The sequence below is a fragment of the Watersipora subatra genome, chromosome 11 (genome assembly GCF_963576615.1).
Source record: "Watersipora subatra chromosome 11, tzWatSuba1.1, whole genome shotgun sequence".
Classification (NCBI taxonomy): Eukaryota; Metazoa; Bryozoa; class Gymnolaemata; order Cheilostomatida; family Watersiporidae; genus Watersipora; species Watersipora subatra.
The window spans coordinates 23,972,146-23,995,849 of record NC_088718.1 but is presented as its reverse complement, the minus strand read 5'-3'; the positions used below and the strand labels follow the sequence as shown (position 1 = coordinate 23,995,849).

Sequence of the window (23,704 nt, the reverse complement as noted above, 5' to 3'; positions counted from 1 at the left end):
ACCTTCGCACATGTAGACCTCGAGTTTCCATTGTCACAGGAAGTGATGTCAGCAGTGGTAGTGCAAACTTGGTCGGCGACACACGTGGCTAAGTCGGTCTCATTCAGTTGGAAGTTGTCCTCACAAGCGCAAGTGTAGGAGCCTATGTCGTCGACACAGATCTAGAAAAGAAGGACAACTAACTTATCAGTGGTAGTCTTGATTTCTCCATCAAAGTTTTTTCTAAATACTAAAAATATCACACAAATTATGAATAGAGTATTTTATAACAGCACGTTGATGAATATTTGTGTAACTATACACTAGCTAGACACAAGCAAAATGAACCAACCTGCTCACAGATGTTACCCAGTCCACACTCATCAATGTTTTCACAGACATCTCCGCTCGCTTTATAGCCATAGTCACAGGGGCAGCTGTATGAACCAACGGTGTCAATACAGCCTGAGTTCTCTGGACAATCAAATGCGTTTGTAGCGCACTCATCGATGTTCTGACAGCTGCCCAGAGTTCCTGACCCTTCATAACCTGTATTAGAAGTGTTGGAATACAGCGTCCCTCTCCACATATGCCATGCATATTTCTAGCGAGTGAATGCAGCGCTTACCTTCGTCACATGTACAGTTCCAACCACCAACAGTATTGGTGCATGTTGCCATGCTGTCACAGTCATCTTGGGACAGCAAGCACTCATTTATATCTCCACACGATCGGCCATCAGCTGCCAGAGCGTACCCCTCATCACATGAGCACCTGCATAGGTTGACGGTAAGATTTGACATGAACACTGGTGGGTAGAGCCGACTGGACACCGGAAAGAGCTCAACTAAACAAACTAATAGTAGCCATTGACTCAAATATTAAACAAACGAGAATATTACTAACAGGAAAGAGCCAGCTGTGTTTTCGCATATTTGCTGGCAGGGCGATTCAGTGATGCATTCATTCACGTCATAGCAGGTTTGGCCATTCCCACCAAGGCCGGCTGGACAAGGGTCACACACAAACTCAGAGCCCTGGCTTTCCACCTAAATGAATCAGAGCACACAGTGCAAGCATGCAAGATGATATAGGAGTAACGCTACTTGTTAGGAGTTATCGGCTCCAGTTTAATTAAATTAACTGAACAGCAATCCAACTTCATGGTTTCAACTATAGCGGCTTCGATGTATCACGGGCCTTTATTTTTAAACACATATAGAAATACACTGTCAGTCTCCTCAATGAAACTATTCATGAAGTATAAATTGTAAGGATCAAAAGTTATCCCCTCTCTCAAATGTACAAACACGTGATTTCCTTCTTACAATGAAACCAATTAATCCCAAGCATATTCCGACCGGCCAAGTGCATTATGTGGCTTGAACTACTCAGACTGACGTTGAAATATGAACTGAGAGTCTATCAAAAAAAACGTCAACTGAACTCCTTCTCATTTGTGAAACTAACTTAATATGCAAATAAACAAAGCCTGATTGCGGAGAGGACATTCGAGAACATTCTATTCACATGAAAGTCCTAATTGAATGAGCTGGTTGATGTCAGCTGTAAGAGTAGAACCTCTTTTAACGATTCAATACTACTTCTCGACCACCGAGCGGAATTTGACCACCCTCTCCTCCTTCCTCTACACATAATTACCAATAAGCGCTTTCTTATCATTTTGTTATCCTGATGCTGATTGGCTCAAGAATATTTATCATTTCCTTTGTTTTTTTCACTCTTAGCCCGGTCAATCACAAGCTTTCACAATCACAATGATGATTGTGAAAGCTTAGAAAAAAGTTTAGGTGATCTGAAGTGCTGAAATTATGGCTTATATCTTGAAGCGAAACTAGTTTTCATTTCAAGAAAATTCCCATTTCGCGGATTGTTCTGGAACATAACACACACGAAGAAGGAGCCATTACTGTGTTTGTAATTTGCAGTAACAAGCAATTCAACGATATCTTATACAATAGCACTATGTAGGAAGTACGAGACGGTTACGTATAGACCGAGTACAATAGAAAAAAGCTCGAGCTCCCACAAAACAAAGTCAAACCTCTATGACTCTCTTATGCCCTTGAATCTTTCGTATTTTTTCCTCAACACCAAGAGATTTCAGCTACAATATGAACCTATTGCATATTATTCTTATTCTTCTTATTACTCTTACGATTGTCTATGATCCTTGAGCAACACGTACCTTATCAACATGTACCTTATCAACACGTACCTTATCAACACGTACCTTATCAACACGTACCTTATCAACACGTACCTTATCAACACGTACCTTATCAACACGTACCTTATCAACACGTACCTTATCAACACGTACCTTATCAACACGTACCTTATCAACACGTACCTTATCAACACGTACCTTATCAACACGTACCTTATCAACACGTACCTTATCAACACGTACCTTATCAACACGTACCTTATCAACACGTACCTTATCAACACGTACCTTATCAACACGTACCTTATCAACACGTACCTTATCAACACGTACCTTATCAACACGTACCTTATCAACACGTACCTTATCAACACGTACCTTATCAACACGTACCTTATCAACACGTACCTTATCAACACGTACCTTATCAACACGTACCTTATCAACACGTACCTTATCAACACGTACCTTATCAACACGTACCTTATCAACACGTACCTTATCAACACGTACCTTATCAACACGTACCTTATCAACACGTACCTTATCAACACGTACCTTATCAACACGTACCTTATCAACACGTACCTTATCAACACGTACCTTATCAACACGTACCTTATCAACACGTACCTTATCAACACGTACCTTATCAACACGTACCTTATCAACACGTACCTTATCAACACGTACCTTATCAACACGTACCTTATCAACACGTACCTTATCAACACGTACCTTATCAACACGTACCTTATCAACACGTACCTTATCAACACGTACCTTATCAACACGTACCTTATCAACACGTACCTTATCAACACGTACCTTATCAACACGTACCTTATCAACACGTACCTTATCAACACGTACCTTATCAACACGTACCTTATCAACACGTACCTTATCAACACGTACCTTATCAACACGTACCTTATCAACACGTACCTTATCAACACGTACCTTATCAACACGTACCTTATCAACACGTACCTTATCAACACGTACCTTATCAACACGTACCTTATCAACACGTACCTTATCAACACGTACCTTATCAACACGTACCTTATCAACACGTACCTTATCAACACGTACCTTATCAACACGTACCTTATCAACACGTACCTTATCAACACGTACCTTATCAACACGTACCTTATCAACACGTACCTTATCAACACGTACCTTATCAACACGTACCTTATCAACACGTACCTTATCAACACGTACCTTATCAACACGTACCTTATCAACACGTACCTTATCAACACGTACCTTATCAACACGTACCTTATCAACACGTACCTTATCAACACGTACCTTATCAACACGTACCTTATCAACACGTACCTTATCCACATGTACCTTATCAACATGTACCTTATCAACATGTACCTTATCAACATGTACCTTATCAACATGTACCTTATCAACATGTACCTTATCAACATGTACCTTATCCACATGTACCTTATCAACATGTACCTTATCAACATGTACCTTATCAACATGTACCTTATCAACATGTACCTTATCCACATGTACCTTATCAACATGTACCTTATCAACATGTACCTTATCAACATGTACCTTATCAACATGTACCTTATCAACATGTACCTTATCAACATGTACCTTATCAACATGTACCTTATCCACATGTACCTTATCAACATGTACCTTATCAACATGTACCTTATCAACATGTACCTTATCCACATGTACCTTATCAACATGTACCTTATCAACATGTACCTTATCAACATGTACCTTATCAACATGTACCTTATCAACATGTACCTTATCCACATGTACCTTATCAACATGTACCTTATCAACATGTACCTTATCAACATGTACCTTATCAACATGTACCTTATCCACATGTACCTTATCAACATGTACCTTATCAACATGTACCTTATCAACATGTACCTTATCAACATGTACCTTATCAACATGTACCTTATCAACATGTACCTTATCAACATGTACCTTATCCACATGTACCTTATCAACATGTACCTTATCAACATGTACCTTATCAACATGTACCTTATCCACATGTACCTCATCAACATGTACCTTATCAACATGTACCTTATCAACATGTACCTTATCAACATGTACCTTATCAACATGTACCTTATCCACATGTACCTTATCAACATGTACCTTATCAACATGTACCTTATCAACATGTACCTTATCAACATGTACCTTATCAACATGTACCTTATCAACATGTACCTTATCAACATGTACCTTATCCACATGTACCTTATCAACATGTACCTTATCAACATGTACCTTATCCACATGTACCTTATCAACATGTACCTTATCCACATGTACCTTATCAACATGTACCTTATCAACATGTACCTTATCAACATGTACCTTATCAACATGTACCTTATCAACATGTACCTTATCCACATGTACCTTATCAACATGTACCTTATCAACATGTACCTTATCAACATGTACCTTATCAACATGTACCTTATCCACATGTACCTTATCAACATGTACCTTATCAACATGTACCTTATCAACATGTACCTTATCAACATGTACCTTATCAACATGTACCTTATCAACATGTACCTTATCCACATGTACCTTATCAACATGTACCTTATCAACATGTACCTTATCAACATGTACCTTATCAACATGTACCTTATCCACATGTACCTTATCAACATGTACCTTATCAACATGTACCTTATCAACATGTACCTTATCAACATGTACCTTATCAACATGTACCTTATCAACATGTACCTTATCAACATGTACCTTATCCACATGTACCTTATCCACATGTACCTTATCAACACGTACCTTATCAACATGTACCTTATCCACATGTACCTTATCAACATGTACCTTATCAACATGTACCTTATCAACATGTACCTTATCAACATGTACCTTATCAACATGTACCTTATCAACATGTACCTTAACAATGTAGCCAAACCTTGTTCACTTAAAATCTATAAGGGTATTACAAATGGTAGGATTAATTGTGACACGGTTAACTATGGAAGAGACGACTACCTTGCTGGCAACCACATCGGTGCAAGTAGTGAAACAGGGGCTCTCAGCACATCCGTCTATATCCACCTCACAAAAGTCTCCAGTCCACCCGGTTGTGCATTCACATGGTTTGACATACCAAGAGGCGGTGCTCTCTACAGACTTGCATACACCTGCCAACCAGTGTAATAGCAACTCGCTGAAACTTTTCATGGCTAATATTTTAGCCATATATAATGCTCGAGTCTGGTAAAATAGCAACCCGCTGAATGTGTCACAGCCATGTAGCGGGATAATAACCGCTATATTTTATTTATCAATACTGGTACAATGTTAGCTAGAAGAGCATTAAGCACTAGAGCTGTTCTCTTCCTCAATGGCTTATTTCTGCAACACGCATGAGAAAACATTTAGTTTAATGTAACTAAATTCTTCCTAAGGATAATAGAAGCAAATCATTTATATATTGTTTCATTGGCAATAGTTTCATTTTAAACAGAAATGTTTTCCAAATTAATCTTAAATTAATTTGGAAATTAATTTAAGACGAATTAATTTAAGACCAAATTAAAACAATAATCTTAAAACAAATAGAAAAAAGGGCAACAGATAACCACTAAAATTAACTAACCAGTTTTACATAGAGCATAAATATATATAAGTGGCATATACCGACATAAGTGAAACTAATCTTTCCAGCTGAAAACGATAAAAATATACCTTGCATCGGTTTACTGAAGCATTCAACTTGTCAGAACATGACGTAACGATTTATCAAACGCTGCTAATTCATGCCAATCAGACAACTGAGGAAATGGGCATAGGTATCAGTCCTTACAAGCTTTGTGATACGAGAGTTGTGCCCACCTAGTCAACATCTGACTCACTAGCAACAGAATTATTATTATAAACTTCCTTCTCAAAATATAGCCAGTATTCTTGCCACATTGACTATGTTTGATACGTGTTTGATACGTGTTGACAAACCATACTAATGTAGATTACCCACTGAGACAAAGTTCATGACCTTTAGAATGGTATGACCTTCATGACCAAGGAATGGTTTCCATTTATTATTTAGTATTGTCCATATAATGAAACCTAACGACAACTCTAATAACACCAGTGACTACCATTCCCTCGCTTGAACAGCAACGTTAGCATGGACTAGATACTACATCGTTTGACACTTGAAACTTTTTTTTAATTGATCAGTCAGAAATGCCGACTTATTTTACCTACTTTTAATCAATAAGATTTTTTTTAAAGTTTTACCTCTTATTTTTTGCTTAACTATTATTATTATAAAAGTACTAGAGCGCCGACCTTGTTTTTAACGACACTAGCATATCCCTGGGTGATAATCTTTTTAGGAACACAGACATTCAAGGAATATGAAGTGAATACATTGGCAAATCCATAGACCCTGATGCTTCCAGTAGAGAATTTGTGCGCATTAAAAGTGCTTGATGTTTACTGATGCCGCTCTGTCGGGATTGGCTAGCTGATGGTCAGCGAATATGCTTTAAAATAACATCCTCAACTCAATTGAACAGAGTTACTTGATTTATAATAAAACTCAACCTTTCTAAAATATCAATAAAAAATACACTGCAATTCAGAATGAAACTATCTTTGAAAATAAAATTCTTAAACACAAATACCAACAAATACACTCGCGTTTAACACTCATGTTCGACCTTCGCGTTTGATGCCCAAGTCTTCTTTTTTGAGCACCAGTTTTATGGTTGATGCTAGTACTACAAGCAAACTTCTCATTTGCCCTCACATGCGCGTCAACCTTCGCAAGTGATTTCTAGTTCGACAACATAGTCAGAAAAAGGAATAAGATAGAAATTTTAAATAAAACTACTGCCAAATTAACCTTTTTTATTTTCAGCTGCTACACACTAATAGTGTATGGAGGATTTGATGTTACACATGTAACTATGGCCTTGTCAAGTTGACACATGTAACTATGGCCTTGTCAAGTTGACACATGTAACTATGGCCTTGTCAAGTTGACACATGTAACTATGGCCTTGTCAAGTTAACACATGTAACTATGGCCTTGTCAAGTTAACACACATGTAACTATGGCCTTGTCAATTTGACACATGTAACTATGGCCTTGTCAAGTTGACACATGTAACTATGGCCTTGTCAAGTTGACACATGTAACTATGGCCTTGTCAAGTTGACACATGTAATTATGGCCTTGTCAAGTTGACACATGTAACTATGGCCTTGTCAAGTTGACACATGTAACTATGGCCTTGTCAAGTTGACACATGTAACTATGGCCTTGTCAAGTTGACACATGTAACTATGGCCTTGTCAAGTTGACACATGTAACTATGGCCTTGTCAAGTTGACACATGTAACTATGGCCTTGTCAAGTTGACACATGTAACTATGGCCTTGTCAAGTTGACACATGTAACTATGGCCTTGTCAAGTTAACACACATGTAACTATGGCCTTGTCAATTTGACACATGTAACTATGGCCTTGTCAAGTTGACACATGTAACTATGGCCTTGTCAAGTTGACACATGTAACTATGGCCTTGTCAAGTTGAGACATGTAACTATGGCCTAGTCAAGTTGACACATGTAACTATGGCCTTGTCAAGTTAACACATGTAACTATGGCCTTGTCAAGTTAACACATGTAACTATGGCCTTGTCAATTTGACACATGTAACTATGGCCTTGTCAAGTTAACACACGTAACTATGGCCTTGTGAAGTTGACACATGTAACTATGGCCTTGTCAAGTTGACACATGTAACTATGGCCATGTCAAGTTGACACATGTAACTATGGCCTTAACCATTTTATTGACACCTACCACTATTCTCGCAGTAACACAGAGCCACTTGTGGAGTAAAGACAGCATTAGCTGAACCATCAGAAACGGTGATGACGATGGAGTCATTGGCAGAGTACTGAACATCTGTCCATGAGACAACCCCTGCTGAGCTGACAGATAGGCCACTGGGTCCGGAGGTTTTGGTGAATGTGATGTTATCACCATTTTGGTCAGTTGCATTTATAGTAAACAAATCCGTAATGGTATCTCCCACAGTTATCTGAAGCCGATGTGAAGAAATAACTTTAAAAGCACATGCAGCTGACGCTATGTTAGAAGTCTGCATAAATCATTTCATGCAAAGATGCAATTCACGTGGCCTTCGTTTAGACATAGCCTACTCTAATCATTGCTATCTTCTGCATTACTTTGCACCACAATATCTTGCTATGCATTACAATATCTTGCTATGCATTACGATATCTTGCTATGCATTACGATATCTTGCTATGCATTACAATATCTTGCTATGCATTACAATATCTTGCTATGCATTACAATATCTTGCTATGCATTACAATATCTTGCTATGTATTACAATATCTTGCTATGCATTACAATATCGTGCTATGCATTACAATATCTTGCTATGCATTACAATATCTTCCTATGTATTACAATATTCTGCTATGCATTACAATATCTTGATATGCATTACAATATCTTGCTATGTATTACAATATCTAGCCATACATTACAATATCTTGCTATGCATTACAATATCTTGCTATGCATTACAATATCTTGCAATGCATTACAATATCTTGCTATGAATTACAATATAGTGCTATGTATTACAATATCTTGCTATGCATTACAATATCTTGCTACGCATTACAATATCTTGCTATGCATTACAATATCTTGCTATGCTCATTTCAATTATCTCAATGATATCGCTCTGATTACTTTGTACTAACTTTCATCTTGCCATGCATTTTCTTTAGATGCCCTTGCCTACGTGCATTATGCACTACCTTGTAGCGCACTACATGAAACCTACCATGAATGTAGCATTGTTGTTATGGATGACTGGTGCAAAATTAGCCAGAGCCTGTTTTTCAGTTGCAAGGTCTTCGGCAGCAGAAACTGTCGCCTGCGCCGCTGCTTCGTTGCCAGTCACCTGCAACAAACAGCCAATTGGTTTCTTCAATACTCGAAAGTGGCAAAAATTGTCAAAATATTAAGTATTGCTCACGGTCATACAGTATCAATGTACCAGGCAATCAATGTATGACTGATAATGTACCAGGAAGAATTTTTGCCTTCGACTCGACTGCAAACTGAGTAATGATGTACATGTATATATGATCATGTGCAAGCATTTAATGAATGATTGTCTCCAAGTGTTTGGGATGGAATAATTGTTTATTGATTTTCCTACAGTTAAAAATTAATAGTAAGAGAACTTGTAACAACAAGAAGTGAATAATGCAAATGAGAGTGTAATAATGCTGTATGTCTGGCCACATGTTTCTAACAAACATTTGTATGCATCATCTTTCAATGACAAACCATTTTAGCTTAATGCTTACGATCTAAGCGCAATACATATCAGCCTTTAACTGCAGCATGCACGAGTAACCCAATAAGGCTATCACACTAGTAGTGATTACATTTGACTTATGAGTAACCCAATAAAGTTATCACACTAATAGTGATTACATTTGACTCACGAGTAACCCAATAAGGTTATCACACTAATAGTGATTACATTTGACTCACGAGTAACCCAATAAGGCTATCGCACTAGTAGTGATTACATTTGACTCATGAGTAACCCAATAAGGCTATCACACTAATAGTGATTACATTTGACTCACGAGTAACCCAATAAGGCTATCACACTAGTAGTGATTACATTTGACTCACGAGTAACCCAATCAGGCTATCACACTAGTAGTGATTACATTTGACTCACGAGTAACCCGATAAGGCTATCACACTAGTAGTGATTACATTTGACTCACGAGTAACCCGATAAGGCTATCACACTAGTAGTGATTACATTTGACTCACGAGTAACCCAATAAGGCTATCACACTAGTAGTGATTACATTTGACTCACGAGTAACCCAATAAGGTTATCACACTAGTAGTGATTACATTTGACTCACGAGTAACCCAATAAGGCTATCACACTAGTAGTGATTACATTTGACTCACGAGTAACCCAATAAGCTTATCACACTAGTAGTGATTACATTTGACTCACGAGTAACCCAATAAGGCTATCACACTAGTAGTGATTATATTTGACTCACGAGTAACCCAATAAGGCTATCACACTAATAGTGATTACATTTGACTCACGAGTAACCCAATAAGGCTATCACACTAGTAGTGATTACATTTGACTCACGAGTAACCCAATAAGGCTATCACACTAGTAGTGATTACATTTGACTCACGAGTAACCCAATAAGGCTATCACACTAGTAGTGATTACATTTGACTCACGAGTAACCCAATAAGGCTATCACACTAGTAGTGATTACATTTGACTCACGAGTAACCCAATAAGGTTATCACACTAGTAGTGATTACATTTGACTCACGAGTAATCCAATAAGGCTATCACACTAGTAGTGATTACATTTGACTCACGAGTAACCCAATAAGGTTATCACACTAGTAGTGATTACATTTGACTCACGAGTAACCCAATAAGGCTATCACACTAGTAGTGATTACATTTGACTCTCGAGTAACCCGATAAGGCTATCACACTAATAGTGATTACATTTGACTCACGAGTAACCCGATAAGGCTATCACACTAGTAGTGATTACATTTGACTCACGAGCTAGTCTGTTATCACAAGCTCAAGGGTATGGATTAAAAGCTAGGATGATGAAAAGTAACTGTAGAAACCGTTTCTGCAACTGAATTAGAAAACACCTGAGATAAATCAGGGATTACGAGTTTTCATCACCAAAATTGTTCACCCACTACAGCCTGACTAGGCTTACCAGATAGTCAAAGTAACATTCCCTTCTGTCTTCCGGGGTGTCGTCAGTATTACTACCTCCATTGCAAAGATTAATAGCCTGAGTTCTTTTTGCTGAGTCGGGAAACATGACAGTCAAGTCAGGATTGAAGAAGACTGGCACAAAGCTATCATTATTGTAATCTGACCAGCTTCCTGTACCTGCATGAGGATAGTGATGTTACTATTGGCTATAGAACAAAAGAGCAAGGATGTCTAGAGTATGATAACAAGCATAACGACATACTGTAAGAGAAGAGGCTGTTGCTAGAATTTGTCATCCAAGAGAGGCCCCATGGGTAGATCTCTTCTTCGGTAGAGGATGAGTTTAGAGTGCTTCCATTAGGATAGAGGAAGTCATCAGAGCTGTCTCCATTAAAGTTACCTGTAAATTTGAGCAGAAAATGGAGAGGTTATGTGAAAGATCATGGGTGGTCTGAAGGAACACCTCCAATCTTGATTTCTACCGACTATACAAATACACATCTAATCTTAGTGTCTACTGATTACACAGATACACATCCACATTTGGTGTCTACCGACTATAATACAGATACACATCAAGTGAGATCATATAATCAGTACCCATAAGTCCTTCAATGTTGCCTTCGAGACTAGGAGCCATCACAATGTTGACAGTCATGAGCTCAAATTCAAAGTTAGCTGTGATCTTGACCACAACCCCGTTAGAGAAGGACAAAGCATAGGCCCCTGAGTCATTGAAGACCTTAACATCACCATAGTTGTTCAACACAGACCAGTCATTTGATGTTAGAGAATCGTCCACATAAAATTCTGCAACAGAAAGTTGCCATGGATGGTTTCAACAGAACTTCAACATCTTTTATGGTGGATCCCTTGCTCATCTGACCAGCAATCTAGGCATGGACCAGAGTATATCTACACTTGACACTACAAACACGACTATTACAACGTTTCAACTGTTTACAAGGGTTGCTGCAAGTCATTTTAAATCAAGGTAATATATATGCATATTTTGAATCGCATCTGATAATGCTGAAAAAACAGCAAAGAAAAGCAATCGCATCAGTAGCTATCAGCTGAGAGTTCGATCAACACATTATTTCTTTGCTAAAACCAAATTAGCTGTTAAAAGAATTGACAGCCAATGACAGACAGCCATCTGACAGCCAATGACAGACATCTGACAGCCAATGACAGACATCTGACAGTCAATGACAGACATCTGACAGCCAATGACAGACATCTGACAGCCAATGACAGACATCTGACAGCCAATGACAGACAGCCATCTGACCGCCAATGACAGACAACTGATAGCCAATGACAGACAACTGATAGCCAATGACAGACAACTGACAGCCAATGACAGACATCTCAAAGAGCCATTCTATTGACTACAGATCCATGCTACCTGCTCGTCTAAACAAACAACTTACCAACTTCAGAGAAATCATTGTTGAATGAGAGTTGAACTTTGGTGCCAGATCCGAGCATGCCGACGAATCCCGTAAAGACAGTTGCTTGACCAGTACTATTCACCCTCGCTGTTCTTCCCTAAAATTAACTTTTCAAATAAGAAACCAAGAAAACCAGATTGTTTTGACAGCAAAAAGTGTAGCACTATGTAACCTTGTTCTCAGCTAGCTTTCTAATAGAGCTTTAGAAGGTGTGGAGAATATAGCTACCGGCTATTAAAAATATCCTACCGATTCTCTCGCAACGCTTGACTAGTAGATGAGTAAGACCTTCCCCTTACTCTTTTTAGAAGACCCTTCTCCTTACTCTTTTTAGAAGGTTTCATGAAAGATTGTCCCAATTGCATTTTAATCTGAAAGGCTGTCACAACAATCTTTACTGACATTTACCAGACTCCTTTTTCAGGTTTAGATTAATTGTCATTGTTGAGAAGATAGGGAGATGGCGTGCCAGATGCCCTTTTGTCATCGACTGTCGTAACAAGAATCTAACCTGTTGTAACAGGTATCTGTTGTTCACTGGACAGCAGCTCTAAAACACTAGACTACAGGAGCTCATTGCCATAAATAAAACTCAAACTAGCGACTCTACCTGCAGTAGAAAGTCTGTGTTGTCTGTACTTCGGACCATAAAGAACTCTCCGTGCCCGTTGAACGTATAAGTCAGATCATCAAGGGTAGTTATATGTGGATCTCCTCTGAGTTGACTCATAGCTATACATGAGAGAATGCAGAATAAAGTTTGCTATAGGTGCTATACACGCTATATGTTCCATATTGCTATACTTGAAGGAAAGCATGATTACATGCTGGTCTTACAGGACAAACTTACTCATTTCATTTTTTCCAACATAAAGCAAGAACTACACCTAACGAATATGGACGTACCGAGAGCGACGAAGGACGTCGATGTACAGGCAGGTCGATACTCCAGATATCTGTCGCAGAGCGATTGCACAGCTTCTCCAGAAGCTAGTTTAGCCTGGCTACAGCAGGCTGAGTAGGCTTCAGTTGTGTTGGCATCGTCAGATCTGTAGACGAGGGAGACACCATCGACCAGGTCGACTGAGCTTTGCTGAGCAGTGAGCAAAGCGCCTTGATCATCATAACAACATCTGTGATACAAATAATTCAACTCAACATTTGTTCTACATAGAGCTGAGACGTAAGTAAGATGACAAAAAAGCAAACACACAAGTAGCCAGGTACAACTAGTGGCGCTTGCCACTACTAGCTCTGTACTGCATATATAAAATAATATGCAGTCCGCAATCATTCTGTTATTTTTATGATTCATATCTAGCTGATGGTTACATAAATACGTATTAATAAATATTCGCTAGTTATATATATCATCTTTATTCGGATTTTCATTTCAAATATTAAAAATCAAAATATGAACCAAAGTGTAATTGTAATTTTATAACTATTATTGGCAATGAATGACAAAACAGTCAAGTCAACCTTACGGGGCCTCATTCTGCAAATACTTCTCCTTACAGGGCCTCCTTCTGCAGTTACTTCTCCTTACAGGTCCTCATTCAACGGTTACTTCTCCTTACAGGGCCTCAATCTGCGGTTACTTCTCCTTACAGGGCCTCATGCTGCGGTTACTTCTCCTTACAGGGCCTAATTCTGCGGTTACTGTAAAAAGTAACCGCAGAATGAGGATAGTTTAAGGAGTTGTTTACTCATCGCAACTCCTAGCCTGAGGCCCTCCATCTGCATTACCATTTCAAACACCTTGCTGAGAGGTCTCGTCTCTATCGCTAACTAAAGACTAGCAATAGGTAAGTTTATGTTGTAAGAACATCAGGGCTAACCTTGCTGACGCACTGTAGGCACCACTTGTAGCTGTAAAATCATCCTTGTAACATTTGATACGATCATCTGTCTCTAACACTAACTCATAGTTAGCTTCTAGAACCGTTTCTATCTGAGAGAGGGTGCTTGCGCATGTCTCCGATACATTCTTGAACTCCCAGTCTAGCAAATATTAATTAACAAGATAGCATTTCTTAGAGCTAGTAGGGGGTATAACATGTGTTATAGTTTTACATCTTCAAATTTATTACAATTAATGTACATGCCTCTTATTGTATACATCATCCATTGTATACACCTCACATTGTATACACCTCACATTGTATATACCTCACATTATATACACCCCACCTTGTATACACCTCACATTATATATACCCCACATTGTATACGCCTCACATTGTATACACCTCACATTGTATACACCCCACATTGTATACACCCCACATTGTATACACCTCACATTGTATACACCCCACATTGTATACACCTCACATTGTATACACCTCACATTGTACACACCTCACATTGTATACACCACCCATTGTATACATGCCACATTGTATACACCTCACATCGTATACACCTCACATTGTATACACCTCACATTGTACACACCTCACATTGTATACACCTTACATAGTATACACCTCACATTGTAAGGTAAAGTGTATAAAGGTATTTGTGATGAACAACTACGGTTAACAGTACAGATAGGATAGAATTAATAATCTGATAGCTGAAGGAGGAAGAAAATAGAAACCATAAAACATAAAATCATCCATGATTAATTTCATAGAAGAAACATACATTGACATCTCTAGTAAATTAATGCATACATTGACATCTCCAGCGAATTACTCATATCAAATGCTTCCTACTTTACTGGACAGATGACAGGTTAACAAGGCTATATAGCATATCCTCAGCATCATCAAGCAAAACCCACCTGCAGATGTTGTCTGATCGTCAAGCCAAGTTTGACAAGTGATGCTAGCTGCTTCCCTCTCTTGATGAGTTATATTGTAGAAAAACCTGCCAGCCACTCCAACATTGCCGACCACCGCTTCTACGGTGTACTTGTCTGGCTGGGAAATCTGTGGTTTGTATGTGCTTAACCAATCAGCATAGCTGTAGTCCTGGTAAAAAAAAGGTTGGAATGTCATGGAGTTGGAGTTTAATTCTGCAATAGATTCATGATAGGTGCTATTAAGGAAGTTACTATTGATCGCTATAACTTGTTTGGTTCTCACATTTGGATCTATTCCAGAGGCATCGTACTCATCCGCTATGGCAGCACCACCACGGGAGTTGAACATGGTGCCAATCCTTGCGGGATAGAAACTAAACGCTGGACTGCCATGAACAGCCAAATTCCAGTTCATCGCTTGGTCTTGGTAGAGGTAGAGTACCGCAATCAACCTCTTTGCTGCATCGCCAACAACAATAGCCTGGTAGCTGTTTAGCTGCAAGAGATCAATTGAAGCTCCCAGAAAACCGAATGCAATAGCCGGAATGTCTGTGCAGAATGAAGTGGGAAGAGCCTAGCAACTTGTAGTGGGCAGGGTATAGCATCTTATAGTGGGCAGGTTATAGCAATTTATAGTGGGCAGGGTATAGCAAATTATAGTGAGCAGGGTATAGCAACTTATAGTGGGAAGAGTATAGCAACTTTTAGTGGGCATGGTATAGCAACTTATAGTGGGCAGGGTATAGCAAATTATAGTGAGCAGGTATAGCAACTTATAGTGGGAAGAGTATAGCAACTTTTAGTGGGCATGGTATAGCAACTTATAGTGGGAAGGGTATAGCAACTTGTAGTGGGCAAGGTATAGCAACTTATAAGCTGCGAAATACTGCAACTCGTAGTAGGTGAAATAGCGTTATAGTATTGTGTGCAATTGTAGACTGGAGTAAAATAGATTTGAATTCCTTTGCAATACGCATTTATTATTAATTACGAGTTCAAATCTGGCACGCGGTTATCCTTTTTCTCCAAACTCTAATCATGGCATCGGACAGACAGACCTATTTTTATAAAGACCTCCTATTATAATAAAGACTAGCTGTGCTACCCGGCGTTGCCCGAGTAATAAAAAAGTCTTTGGACAGAAAATTGATTTGTATATAACATATAGCAACATTTCCCATTGTAACTTTCAAACTACATATCATGAGAAAACTAAGAGAGAAAATAAAAACAACTTTAAAGGTTTTCAAACTTCATCAAACAACTTGCAACCTTCATATCACAAAGGTTGAAAGTTGTTTGAGGAAAAATGTTTCGTGCGGGTCAAATAAGTGAAAAAAAATAAAACGACTATAAAAAGGTTTAGATGTGAATGTGAAATAATTAGCAAGTAATAGCTAAATTAAGTCGGTTTTGGTACGATTACAATAGAAGATGATTTGGTAATGATACAATAATTACAAACTGAAAAAACAAAATAAAAATCCTGAATATGTTGAATTAATAATAACAATTCTTGCATAGAAGTGTGTGGGTATAAAAAGGTTACTGTTTCACTGGAAGCTATCCATCAAAACTTTGAATACGACGATACGGAGACGATATAATTGTCAGCGTGACAAGAATTGGCCTTGACCCCAGATATAGTAATCGAACTTTACGAAAAATATTTCTTAACAGGAGCATCGTAATGCGTGACCGCTTTGGTAAAATAACCAGCGCGTGCTATAGCTATAGACGGAATGACAGACAGATAGATCCACACATACTTTGAGAAATATACACACTGTAGATTCATTGAAAAACTACTTCAGATCCAAAGGAAGTTGTCTACCTCTACCTTTGTAATTAAATTAAATAAGGGCAGCGAGTCAGCTGGTACAGTTACAAAAAAATGAAAATGATCAAGTTTTATACTGAAACTAATTATTGAGACAGTAAACGCATAAAACTGTACCTCAGTTTCATAGACGTTGTCGATGTTGGGCTTCATGTTTTTCCAGGTGACAACATAAGCCCAAGCTGATGTAGGATAGACGGAAAGAACGAGAGCTGATGTCGCTGTGTCATTGGCTGCAAGGTTTGGAATCCAAGTCGTGTAAAGTCCGCCATTTGATGATATAACATTGTCAGCCCAGTATACTGCAGCGACCTTTACTATTTTGCTGTCGATTGTATTAAGCTTGTCAGAGCTCCATCCTGACAGACTGGAATGAGAACAGACAGACATCCTGACAGACTGGAGGAGACAGCAAAAGATGAAGTATCAAACTAATGGGAGTTTATTACTTGAATTAAAGCTACGGGTTTCTCTCCCATTTCAGATAGAGAGTGGAGTCAGGGAAATGCCTAACTATGACCAAATTAAATAACATACACAAAATTGTATGCATGCATATGTATATACATATGTATGTACATAGATATGTATATAAATATGCATGTACATAGATATGTACATACATATTTACATACACATGTATGTATGTACACATGTATGTATGCGTGGACATACATATGTTCTTACACATCATGCATATGTACATACATATGTACACGCATGCACGTGTATGTAAATATGTATGTAAATATGTATGATATGTAGGAACATATGTATGTCCACGCATACACACATATGTATACATGTACGTATGCATTTGTATGCGACAAAACTTCGTAAATTTACTCAGTCACACATTTACTTATTTACGCAGTTAGTCAGGCGTATATGTCCATATATCTATACGTATCTATGTACATACATTTATACTTAAATGCATACATCTGTATGTACATATATATATATATATATTTGAAAAATTATTGCGAAAAAAGTAAACTTTTAGCATTTGCGTTACAAATTTGTTTCGTGCGAAGCACTCCTCAGACGCAATTGTACTAAAATCTTTTGTACTAAATTGTACTAAAATTTTAGTACAATTGCGTCTGAGGAGTGCTTCGCACGAAACAAATTTGTAACGCAAATACTAAGTTTACTTTTTTCGCAATAATTTTTCAAATATTTCATACTCCACTAATAATCTTTTGGGTTTTTAGTGTAGAGTTCTCTTTTTATATGCTTTTGCACTTGCTTTTAGTTAATATATATATATATATATATATATATATAGATATATATATACAGACTTAGCACTGCTGCAGTTTATATTTTGTCATTCTTTAGCTAATGTCCTCATGATTTGAATGGCTAACAATTCATGAGGCAGGTTCTACCGGCTATAAACTAGCTGGTACGCAGTATGATTCACAGGCTATAAAGTTACTATTATGATAACAAGACGTATGTAATGCGGACAAGGTCACAGAGACCAGTTAAGAACTGCGCTAAGTCAGGGCAGTTATATCTCACAAGAGAAGCAATGATTTGAGTGTGAAGAGAAATAAATAATATACAGCTTGTATGTCAGAATTATCTCTCACACTCTTAAATGAAACTCTTTAAAGCTGTCATGAGCTCCGACACTACTGACGACAGAATAATCAGTCATCAACTGAAATGTCTTACGTGGAGTCATCCGGCCTCCGTAAGGCGGCGTAATAGACCGATTCTCCGCTCTTATAGCTTGTGAATACTATCAGCCCCGACTTCGTTGCATACATAGAATTAATCACAGAACTGTCATCATCTGAGGAGACGAATCCTCCACCAGGAATGAAAACCGCTTGTGTTGTAGCAATTGTGTTGTCAGTGATGGATTCACTGGCTGCAGTTTCAAAATCTGGCAGCACGAACCGATTCTGTCAAGTGAAAGAATAAGAGACATGAGCTTTAGGACTCATATTAAGATTAGGAAATTAAATTCTGCCTAAGAATCACACCTTTTTATGGCTACCAAAAAAAATGCTCTAAATGATATATATATACTTACCATGACACAAGTTCGACCATCTCCTGTAAATCCATCCTTGCATTCGCATGTGTAGCCGCCATTTGTGTTTACACACATGGCACGAGTCGAATCGCCACAGTCATGGGTACCAAGAGAGCATTCATCATCATCCACGCAGCTATAAAAAGAGAAAGGTGAACAGGCTAGTTCCTGTTTTGCCAGCCGAGAGCTGTTGTTAGCAGGATATGATGACAATGCTGCATGACATGTTAGCAAACTTACGTCTTCCCATCAACACTGCTGTATCCATCATTGCATGTGCATTCATAACCTCCGGCAGTGTTTCTACATGCTGACACTGAGGCAAGTAGGTCAGCAGAGTTTGGTTGAAAGCACTCTATTCCGACCTGCTGGCACTCATCAATATCTAAGGCATATGAATTTGAGGTACAAGTGCTCTCTTTTATAAAAAACAGAGTAAACATAGGTTCACTCGCGTATGATAATAATCACAAAAGGCATTAAATGATATTTCCACTAAAGAAGACCCGCTGGCACTTGTCAATACCTCAAGTAAATGACATTAATGTACAGGTGATGTGCCTTATGAGAGGTGGTTGAAGAAGAGTTACGTTGCATATGACAATATAGGTGTCATTAGGTGTCATTTCATTCTCATAGTATAGCAAGCAACAGATAAGCAAGATCATACCGTAGCAGTAGTCAAGCCTGTTTTCTGAGCCGTGGTCATATCCTTCACCACATGTGCACTGGTAGTTGCAAACGGGATTGTTAAAAGAGTCTACCCCTGGCACCTCAACGCAGACGTGCAGAGCACCTCCTCCAGGATTGCAAGGCCCATCAGTGTGGTCACCATTAGAGTCGATACACGGGTGAACCGCACAGGTGCACACTGGCAGGTCCGTACAAAGCTAAAATCAATATGTTCTACCCATTTTGTCCCAGTGACTACCAAAATAATCCTGAGTGAAATTGAGCATTGTTCTGTAAATACTAAGATATTACAAATATTTCAACACCATGAGAAGGTGACGGTGCCAACCATCAATTTGTGTAGATGCGGTGTCACGCTATCAACTAAAAGCCTAGCATATACAGATGCAGTCTTATTTAAACAACGTTAAATTTAGGACTTACACTTGTCTCACTAGAAAGGCCGAGGGACTCGCAATTGTCCCACAAGACAGAGGCATTCTGAACATTCGAGCAAGACCGAGTTCTTGTTTTCTCTGCACCTGATCCGCAGCTCTGTGTACAAGCACTCCAGTCAGACCAGCGAGAGAGGGAATATTCACAGCTATCTCCACTTCGGCCAAGGTCGCAGTCGCATGAGGCCTGATTTGATGCATCCACAACACACAGCCCAGCACTTGAGCAACTTACATTGGCACAAACCGATTCTAAAATTGTTGAACAAATTAAAAATACATACAAATACAATACAAAATACAAATACAAAATAACAATACATTGATCTGTTTACCAGAGAAACCTGACAAAAATCAAGTTGTTTTGAATCTAAGGCAATGGCCAAAAATAGCACAACCTTACCTGTTGTTGTTGTCGCTGTAGTCGTTGAAGTGCTTGTGGTGGCAGTAGTGATTGGATCAGAAGTAGACGTGGTAGATGTTCCGGCCATGGTTGTGCTGGTAGATGCTGCAGCCATGGTTGTGCTGGTAGATGCTGCAGCTATGGTAGTGCTGGTAGATGCTGCAGCCATGGTTGTGCTGGTAGATGCTGCAGCCATGGTTGTGCTGGTAGATGCTGCAGCCATGGTTGTGCTGGTAGATGCTGCAGCCATGGTTGTGCTGGTAGATGCCGCAGCCATGGTTGTGCTGGTAGATGCTGCATCTGCAGTTGTACTGGCAGATGACAGTTCTGCAGAGGGTGATGAGGTGGTGGAGTCTGTAGAGAGAGTTGATGTGTTGGCTCCATTTGCAGAAGATTGAGTGGTGACAGTAGAACCTGAAAACACCATGACCATTGAGCAAAAAACTGATGTATATTAAGTAGCATAGGACTTTTAAAGCAACCACTAACAACCACTAGCAACTGCAAACAACCTCTAATAATAGCTAACAACCTCTAAAACCCGCTAACAACCACTAACAACCACTAACAACCGCTAACAACAACGAACAACCGCTAACAGCTGCTAACAACAACTAGCATAAATGTGTAAAAGATCAGACATCTCTGAATATCAATTATTCTATAAATAAAATGTAAGATTATAATAGAATCTAAGATTCTTCTAGATAACTACGACACTGATTTAGCCCTGACATATATTACGCATAGCCTACCTGTAACACTAATCATCACTTGTCATACCTGTTGTCATCTCTGTGGGGTTAGATGTTGTGTTGTCAGCCATCATTGTTGTTCCATTAGCCGTACTGTAAGATACAGTTGTCATGTTGGACGTTGTAGAAGAGCTCACTGTGCCATTCATGGTAACGGTGGACATCGCTGTTGTTGACACTGATACTGAATCAGTAGTCATATTTGATGCATCTGCAGTGGTGGAAGCAACCGTAATGTTGGGCTCGGTGGTACCATTCACCATCGCCACGGATGTGGTGGCTGAAGCCATAGTAGAATCAGAAGAATTGACTGTGTTGCTTGAAATGCTAGTTGTGTCTACCGTTGTTGTATCACTGTAAGAGCTGGAAGACACGGTGGCATGGACTGTAGTACTACTTGTGGATGCAGATGATGATATCCCCCCTAAAACAAACAAAAAACATACATAAACTCTGTCATTGGATTGTGCGCAGCTGTTAATGCTTTATGAAGCTTCGAGAGTCAAAAAGTAGGACACAAACTGTGACTAATGGTCAGAATTCAACCAGCTCTGTTTCGCAAAGACTACATATTTAATCATAAGTGACTCTTAATATACAACCTTAATATGCGGTTTGTGTGAGACAAGCGAGTGGATAAGACACATGTATCAACACAGTCACAAACAAACATTTATCATGCGTGGCTACGCACCAACACTAGATTCAGGATTGACAATGCTAATGACAGCAATAATTAGGTACTATCGAAAGACTTCGAGACTCAAGGAGACATTTATGGAGATGACTGGAAAACGAACTACAGGATAGTAAATGAGCCGTAAAACGGGAGAACTCAAGATAGTTGCGAGGAGAAAAGTTTGAGGATTGAAACAAATAAAAACTGTGCAGGGGAATAATTGTTGGTGCAGTAAACAGCTGGGAAGTTGGGGTGGCGATGATAGCTCTTATAATGACCTGTTACTGTTTGGAGCACTGCTCCTGCTGATAAAGACATGTCTGGTGAAGAAGGAATAGATGTGGTTGGGTCCAACGAGTTTAAGATTTTGCTTGAGAAAGACATGTTAGGTGAAGAAGGAATAGATGTGGCTGGGTCCAACAAGTTCAAAATTTCGCTTGAGAAAGACATGTTTGGTGAAGAAGGAATAGATGTGGTTGGGTTCAACGAGTTTAAAATTGTGCTTGAGAAAGACATGTTTGGTGAAGAAGGAATAGATGTGGTTGGGTCCAACGCGTTCAAAAGAGAAGAAAGAGAACTTATGTGAGATGAAACAGAAAGTGTTGGTGATGCATCAATAGGGCTAACAGGTAAACTTGGAGACTCAGGAGATGAACTGAAATACTCAGGAGACGTATTAGAGCCATTTGAAACTCGAAAAGTTGTAGTAGAATACAGAGTAGAAGTCAAATTAGAACTACGAGAACTTTTGTCGAACGAAGGAGATGGCGAGTAGGAAACAGAAGAGACAGAGTCTACGAGAGATGGAACTGATATTGTTTGAGAGGAATTGTATAGAACTGTAAAAAGGCTATGAACGTTAGAAGATGGTTGGAGGCCACTAGACAATTTTGCAGATGTTGTTATAGAAGTATTTGCAGTGACAGAGGGAGTGTTCAGAATGTCAGTAGTTGTTGAATGGATTAAAGTGACATTATTTGTCAATACATCAGTAGATGAAATCATTGGGGAGAAAGTTGTTTTTGAAAAAGAGAGTCTTGTTAAAAATCCTGATATATTTTTTTCTGATAAAGTATCCGTTGTTGAATAATTAAAATTGGATGGTGAAGAAACTAGAGTTGAGAAATTCAACTTCATCATCCCTAGAGAATCGCCTGATGTTGAAATATTTGATACGGAAGAAGAATATTGTTGTGTAGTAAATGAGCCATTGGCCAAAGAGTTTAGTGAAGCAGCGCTTATCTGAGTTCTATTGGCTTGTTCCAAGAACTTGGAGACTGATGTTTGATAATCAGTAAAATATGTTGAAAGAGAAGATGTAGAGTGTGAGACCTCTGTAGTAGTTGGAAAGTTGTAATGATTGTGAGACGGAGGAAGTGAAATGTTACTGGATGATGAACTAGTAATAGATGAGAGGGAGAGAGCTGAAGATGTAGTCGATTCTAGATCAACATCTGTAGTGCTTTCGATACCTGAATAAAATAAAGAACCGCAAACTGCATAAGAGACA

At 38.8% G+C, this 23,704-nt stretch overlaps 2 protein-coding genes across 2 annotated transcripts in view; one reads left to right on the top strand and one right to left on the bottom strand.

Annotated features, from left to right (window-relative positions):
- LOC137407884 (uncharacterized) overlaps positions 1–20,558 on the bottom strand; it is a 32,768-nt gene extending 12,210 nt beyond the window's left edge. The window contains exons 1-22 of the mRNA XM_068094265.1: positions 20,358–20,558; positions 19,901–20,120; positions 19,471–19,615; positions 19,228–19,366; positions 18,864–19,096; positions 17,295–17,544; positions 15,621–15,833; positions 15,317–15,506; positions 14,367–14,529; positions 13,432–13,658; positions 13,136–13,257; positions 12,505–12,622; positions 11,669–11,878; positions 11,331–11,468; positions 11,067–11,245; positions 9,098–9,217; positions 8,074–8,314; positions 5,243–5,394; positions 886–1,028; positions 608–753; positions 332–528; positions 3–161 (exon numbers count right to left, since the gene is read on the bottom strand). Of these exons, the coding sequence (XP_067950366.1) occupies positions 3–161; positions 332–528; positions 608–753; positions 886–1,028; positions 5,243–5,394; positions 8,074–8,314; positions 9,098–9,217; positions 11,067–11,245; positions 11,331–11,468; positions 11,669–11,878; positions 12,505–12,622; positions 13,136–13,257; positions 13,432–13,658; positions 14,367–14,529; positions 15,317–15,506; positions 15,621–15,833; positions 17,295–17,544; positions 18,864–19,096; positions 19,228–19,366; positions 19,471–19,615; positions 19,901–20,120; positions 20,358–20,558 (3,906 nt within the window). The remainder of the gene's footprint in view (positions 1–2; positions 162–331; positions 529–607; positions 754–885; positions 1,029–5,242; positions 5,395–8,073; positions 8,315–9,097; positions 9,218–11,066; positions 11,246–11,330; positions 11,469–11,668; positions 11,879–12,504; positions 12,623–13,135; positions 13,258–13,431; positions 13,659–14,366; positions 14,530–15,316; positions 15,507–15,620; positions 15,834–17,294; positions 17,545–18,863; positions 19,097–19,227; positions 19,367–19,470; positions 19,616–19,900; positions 20,121–20,357) is intronic.
- LOC137408639 (uncharacterized) lies at positions 2,198–5,202 on the top strand. The gene is made up of 3 exons (XM_068095228.1): positions 2,198–2,934; positions 3,023–3,399; positions 5,186–5,202. The coding sequence occupies exons 1-3, from the start codon at positions 2,198–2,200 to the stop codon at positions 5,200–5,202; spliced, it is 1,131 nt and encodes a 376-aa protein (XP_067951329.1).
- Positions 20,559–23,704: the final 3,146 nt, after the last annotated feature.